Source organism: Kryptolebias marmoratus, linkage group LG4, assembly GCF_001649575.2.
Source record: "Kryptolebias marmoratus isolate JLee-2015 linkage group LG4, ASM164957v2, whole genome shotgun sequence".
Lineage (NCBI taxonomy): Eukaryota > Metazoa > Chordata > Actinopteri > Cyprinodontiformes > Rivulidae > Kryptolebias > Kryptolebias marmoratus.
Window position 1 is genome coordinate 30,170,826 of NC_051433.1, and position 6,911 is coordinate 30,177,736.

Consider the following 6,911-nt stretch of genomic DNA (forward strand, 5'->3'; position numbering starts at 1 on the left):
GAGAAATGGAGTACAGGTGGTTCTGAAGGAGGAGTTAGCAAGGAATGTAGTCGAGGTAAAAAGAGTGTCAGATAGGGCGACATGTCTAAAGGTAGAAGTTAAAGGTCTGATGTTGAATGTTGTCAGTGGTTATACTCCACAGGTTGGATGTAATGTAGAAAAGAAAGAAATTCCNTTTAGAGACATGGAGATAAATGCATATTATTACATATGTAGACTTGATCATCTGAGAATATTTTTGTATTTTTCAATTAAATATTGAATTTTTTATGAATTTATTTCTTTGCCTCTGTGTGGTATCAAATGACAGTTAGCTTTTCCTTCCCGAGCTTTCTTCACAAATTCTACCGTTGCTTCTTACGAAGCGCCTTTGAGTACTCACCGTCCTGGCGAGCTTCGACTCAGCCCGCTCGCCGAGAGAGGCGGCGAAGCCACGCCAGCGAGACGCCGGGGTCGGAGCGCGCGGACAGGGGCGGAGCGTGGGGGCTTGGAACCCGTTGATAACTGCTTGCAGTTCTAGTTTATTGTTTATTGTTGTTTTTGTTTGTTTGTTTGTTTGACTTCATAATGATATAAATGTGCCTCAGATCCGCAGCCTTTAATCCTTCAGAGAGTTTTTATGTTCTGAGAGCGGACACTGAGTTGGGGGGCGTGGCCAACAGCAGCCTATTTGCATAATAGTGACATAGCCCTAAAACTGCTCATTCTGAAATGAGCTCAAAACAGAACTGATCAGGTGAAATCTCAATATCTGAGAATAATTGTGTGTTAAATGTAATGAACATGTTTTGTATAGCCCACAGACTTATCCTGACTTGTTCAAGGAAGCATAATAGGCCCCCTTTAAGAATAACTAATCAACCCTTTAAATCCATTTCTGTAGCTATTAGACTTTAGAGTAAATGCAATGGTCCGATCGCTGAAGGACAATCAGGTCCTGTCTCATGGCACAAAGTGTCTTATCAATGATCTCAGAAACTTTAAATCTGTGTCCTGGTGCACCATCTGTAGACACGAAGGCCATAAAAAGGCAACAGTTTTATATCATTTCAGATCCTGCTCCATCTAGAATGTGGAGATGTTTGAGAAGCTGGTTTTATGATCCTTCCAACAGTGTCTCTGGTCTCTGTGGACACCTTCTGTCTCTTTGGCAGAGTGACTCTGACTCCTTCTTGTCTCTCTTTTTGCTCCCGTCTCGTAAACCTTCTCCTTGTTGGTCTTCAGGACCGTGTGGTGGTGAATGGAGTTCATTTTAAAATCAGTAACTTGGCCCTGGAGGATTCTGGGATGTACCAGTGTGTAGCTGAAAACAAGCATGGCACCATCTATTCCTCTGCAGAGCTACGAGTCCAAGGTAGGAGGAGTCCGATACCTCCTTTAATCCAGCTCTGGTCCAAATCGTCCTAATTGTTTTAATTGTTCCTATAAACGTTAAATGTTAACGAGGTTATGATGTCACTCTTGTTTGTGTCTACCTTCTAGTCCAGGCTCCAGACTTCAGGTTGAATCCAGTCAGGAAACTGATCCCAGCAGCCAGGGGGGGGCAGGTGAGGATTGAGTGTCGGCCTCGAGCAGCACCAAAACCCATCCTGTTCTGGAGCCGTGGGACAGAGCTGCTCGTCAACAGCAGCAGGTAGCACGCCTTTTCATCCTTTCACTCTTTACTCTGACCCCCCAGGTGTCATTGTACAGCCAGAAACAGTACTGATCCAGACTCCTGGACCCATTTTAGACTTTGGCTGTGGACGATGTGAACCTACTGTAGATATCACTGTACTGATAAAGTAAAGTAGTCCCACATATTGGTCAGAGTCATTTAAAAATAAAGATCGACTGATACTGGGTTCCTAGCTATGACTGACTTACTTGTGAGTAATATGAGCCTGACTCTGCCCTGAATTAGGCTGCGATAAAAATACTTGTTACCTCACTGTGCTGTTAGCCGTGACGATGCTAAGACTGCTAACAGATAATGACTGCTTGTGCATCATCAGCAGAAAAAAAGGACCACATGGGGAAAGTGCTCTTTTTAGGCAAAAATAAAGTTCAGACATCATGCCTAATTGCAGATTTCAGCTACAAGGAAAGTTGTGCTGACAGTTAACTACCACCATATCATACCTTTGTGGCTTTGATCAGCATGTACCCAGACTTCTTAGATACAAAAATAAACCATCTGCCCAGATGTAGAGGAAGTACACTTTTAAAATGAAGATAAGCAAATTTGGGCCACGTTTTGTTGTTCTTATTGTAATTAGCATGGTTAGGCCTCCACATTCAGAGCTGTTTTCTAATAACTCTGGATCCTAAGATGGAAGAATCTATTCAAATCAGACATTAAGCTTCTGAAGTAATTTGACATTTTAACATGTTTGCCTAAAAACACAATCAGACTAGGTTGTGTCATCAGTTTTGATAATTCTGCACTGTCCAGAGTCTGTGTCTGGGACAGGTATTTTACTCAGGAACAGAGTGTAAGCACTTCCTGTTTTTAACAAGTGTTTAATTATTATAAATATTTGTTCCAAAGATAAGAACATTATGGTTATGGTATATAATAATGTTGACTATGAAATAAAGCACAGCTTGATCCTGGTGCCTATGATATGTTCATATTGATGTAAAAGGGACATGTTGTAATGTAACCAATTGTATCCCAAGTTAGGGGCAGAACTGGGTGAGGTAAGAATGGACCAGGACAGATTTTGTAATTCCATACCACTGTCATGTGACTAACAGTTCAGGCTGGCTGAAACAACAGGAGAAAGTGTAAAGTTAAAGACAGTATGTGATGCCCATTATGCTGGGCAGTAGTATTTTATTCAGGAGTTAAAATTGGATCTACCTGTCATTCAGGTCCTAATATTACTGTGATTCATCAGCTGCACTTTGTGTCTTCAGAATCTCAGTCACTCCAGATGGAACGTTGTGGATCTACAACATCAGCAGGGCAGATGAAGGAAAATACACCTGCTTTGCTGAGAACTACCTGGGAAAAGCCAACAGCACTGGACACCTGTCTGTTAGAGGTAAACTCAGTCACATTGTTAGTAACTAGATACAGAACTGTTCCACTTCAGTATGAACTGGAGGTTATTGAAAGTGAACTCAGTCAAACTGACCACTTACATGAAAAGTAATTATCTCTGCTTGTAATTGACTTATGATTGAATTTTGGAAGAATTCCACGGATGCTTTACGCAGTAGATTTTGTCCATTGTTGGGAACAGGTAGCTTGGAATTGAATTTCCAAACCCAACATTTTACCAGGAGATGTGCTGCTATTAGTAAACTGTTCCCACACTTAGAATCATCAAATATTCTCATCTGAGAGGGGCTTATTATGCTGAGCCAATCAGAGTAATGCTAAGTTTACTTCCAAGAATGCAATCTTCAACATTATCCCAGTTCCAAAAACACAATCTCTGATTTCAAAAACTGAATTCTAATTACAAAGATACAGTCTCTTATCTTAATGTAGGCAACGTTCTGTCGTGTTCCAACACCAGGATGCAATCAAACTTAGGCAATAGACTGTTGAATTTCAACATGGAGATCCCATTTTCTAAATATGTAATCTCCAGACTTCAACGCACCTTAGGCATAACTTAGATAATGGACTGTTGAATGCTGATGGATTCCATAATAGGGCAGAACTGAGGCAGTACACCAACTATTTCCAAATTGAGGATCCTCATAGTACCCAGGGCCACCAAGCTCACTTTGGACACTGAATAAGAGCCAAGAGAACATCAAATGTGGGCTAATATACCTCTAGATTTTAATCACAACTGAGAACCAAGACTTGGGTCAAAACAAGACATTTGCATTCCTAAATGGGGAACCTCCATATTGCTGTGGGCAACCCTGCCTAACTTGGACACTGCATTCAGGCCATTAAATCACTTAGTTGAAAAGATCTTAAGTTTCCATTTCGGGGATCCCTCACGATTTTAGTATGCCCCCATAGTTCCATTTGTCAGATATATGATCATATATATATATATATATATATATATATATATATATATATATATATATCTCAATAGTCCTGGCAACAATAGAAAAGAGCTGCTAAAGGCTATTTAGTTTACCCATTCATCCATCCATCCGTCCATCCATCCATCCATCCGTCCATCCATTTTCTTTACCTACTTTTTCCTCTGAGCTGGGAGCTGGTGCTTATCTCCAGTGGTCATTATATGAGAGGTAGACCCTGGACAGGTCGTAAGTCCATCCCAGGGCCACATAGAGACAGATGAGACAAACAACCATTCACATGCTCACTCACACTTACAGATAGTTTAGAGTTACCAATTAACCTAACATGCATGCTTTTGGTTCATTGAAACTCCACTCAGAAAGGCCTGGAGGCAAACCTGTGGCCTCCTTGCTGTGAGGCGACAGTGCTAACCACTGCTCCGCCATTCTGACCTATTTAATTTATATGAATCTGATGTATTCAATCTATTTACACTTAGTGCTCAGAGATGGGTGGTTCTGATCTTACCTAACAGCAGCACCAGGAGCCATCTGGTCCACAACATCAGACTTTTCAGTGTCATGAGACATTGAACCACTCCTCAACTAATTTTTATACTGTTCAATGTTCAGACGCCACTAAGATCACACTGGCTCCCTCCAATGCTGACATCAACCAGGGGGAGAACGTCACCCTGCAGTGTCACGCTTCCCATGACCCCACCATGGACCTGACTTTCACCTGGGCTCTGAACGGGGTCCTGTTGGACCTGGAGAGCTCTGCTGGACCGTATCACAGAGTGGAGGGGGTGAGTGCTGTGAGCTGTGAGGAATGCTTTGTTTGGAGTCAAATGCACGTTGAAATGATCCAGTAAAACAGTTTTACTGAATACATTTTTAACATGACAGTGTGTCAGGTCAGAATACAGCTGGAGGATTCAGACCTCCATCACTGTGTGTGTGTGTGTGTGTGTGTGTTAGCAAGACACAACATCTCATGAACCAGTGACCAGATTTTATTGAAACTCTTAAACAGTAATCAGTGGATGTACATCTACAACTGGATTCAGCCCAATTCAAGATGGCTGCCACAGCTAATGGAACTCAGCCAACTCAAAAATGGCTATAACTCTGTCAGTTTTACAGATATTGAGCTAACATTTGTAGTAGTAGCTGAGTCCTTCCAACACATACTCTGATGCTATTCTTTTTATTTTCAGTAGCTTTGGTCAATAGAATAAAACCAACACCATAAATAAACCTACCCTAAAAATGTTTAGTTTTTTACTTCTGGACAAATTTCATGCAGACCAAACAGCTACTGTAGAAGTAAATTAGGACTGTGGCCAGGCAGTCATCAAAACATCTTCTGACATTGCAAATAAAAAGTTCAAGCATTGTTTCCTCTTGCTGGTTTTCTTATACCAGCACTGCCTGGAAAAACAAAGTGACACCAAAATGTTATTTGAAATAAATGATGCTTATGATTAATGCAGAGAACTTTCCTCTAATCTCCCAGCTTGTTCAGTCTGGTGGAGGCAGCAACATTTACTACAGCTCCATCAGTTCTCAGGGTTTTTACCTGGGAACTATCTCCACTGGTCGTGTTTTACCTTCATTGTTCAGAGTTAACCTATCAAAGTTAAAGGTAAATGTTTTAGCTTCCAGATTTTTATCAGTCAGCAAAGCACCGTGGTGCCATTATTATTTGAGACAATATTTAATCTGGACTAAAATGAGTTCATTTCAAGATGTGATCATACCTGACACACCTAACCATGTGCAGTGCAGTGGTGTGTTCTGGATATCTGGTGGTCATATTTACCTGTTTGTGTTGTGTGTGGCTAACAGTTTTTGTTGTTTACAGCAGATAATGTTTTTATCTATGTTCTGTTTGTTAAACTCAACAGAACTACACCGTTTTACTGTTTTCTGTGTGTTCAGAAGGAAAACATCGGTGACCTACTGATTGTGAACGCTCAGCTGAGTCAGGCAGGATTATTTACCTGCACGGCTCAGACTGTTGTGGACAGTGCTTCTTCTTCAGCTAAACTGGTCATCCGAGGTAAGACCCATCAGTCTGCTCACAACAGCTCCCTCTACAGGAAACAAAGGCATCGTACAACTTCTTAAACAACATGGCAGGATTAGCTTCACTAAGCATTATGAAGGTGTGCAGATTTACAGAAGAGGGTAAACACAAGCTGGTGTGACAACAAGGAGCATGTGGTGTGTTCATCTTTGCTTTTATTGTATCTAATTTTCATTGGAAGAATCGATCGTTCCAATAAATCCCAAACATGATCTTCTACACAGTTTCATGTCAAGTTGGTTAGGATTTGTTTTCCTGTTATTCTGTCCAGGTAGATCCCCTGTATGTAGCCCATCAGACGCACCTTGTAGTATAAATGTACCATGTGGTAAAAAGAAATAGAGTGTAATATTTAAAGTATGGATCAAAGTTCATGTGCTCCTCCTGGCAGGTTTAAATGTAATTATGTTAGGAATGAGTTAATTTTTTTTATTTTTTCCCCTGTGCAGGCCCCCCTGGACCACCTGGAGGTTTGCTGGTGAAGAACGTGGCAGAGACGTCTGTGGAGCTGAGGTGGAGTCGTGGTTACGATAACCACAGTCCCATCGGCAGATACATCATCATGGGCCGGTCGTCTCTGTCGTCAGAGTGGAGGAAGATGAGGACAGGTGTGTGTGTGTGTGTGTGTGTGTGTGTGTTACATAAATTAAGAGGACAGATAGAGGCAGGGGTGGAAATTAAATATTTTACCAGCCACTATTTTTTGTTGTGACAAAAAGTTATTTCATATGATGATGATGATGGAGGTGGGTGGAAGCAGTTGTGGTGCCCTACAAGCTGAACAACACCTCTTTCTGGACACTGCATGGAAATAACTAGACTTTTCTTATTTTATTTT

At 41.3% G+C, this 6,911-nt stretch overlaps 1 protein-coding gene across 2 annotated transcripts in view; it reads left to right on the top strand.

Annotated features, from left to right (window-relative positions):
* The window catches only part of cntn2 (contactin 2), a 42,855-nt gene that overhangs the window by 19,685 nt on the left and 16,259 nt on the right, over positions 1–6,911 (top strand). For both annotated transcript variants that reach the window (XM_037975479.1, XM_037975480.1), the window contains exons 10-15: positions 1,225–1,354; positions 1,483–1,633; positions 2,902–3,029; positions 4,615–4,790; positions 5,926–6,046; positions 6,523–6,681. In XM_037975479.1, the coding sequence (XP_037831407.1) occupies positions 1,225–1,354; positions 1,483–1,633; positions 2,902–3,029; positions 4,615–4,790; positions 5,926–6,046; positions 6,523–6,681 (865 nt within the window). The remainder of the gene's footprint in view (positions 1–1,224; positions 1,355–1,482; positions 1,634–2,901; positions 3,030–4,614; positions 4,791–5,925; positions 6,047–6,522; positions 6,682–6,911) is intronic.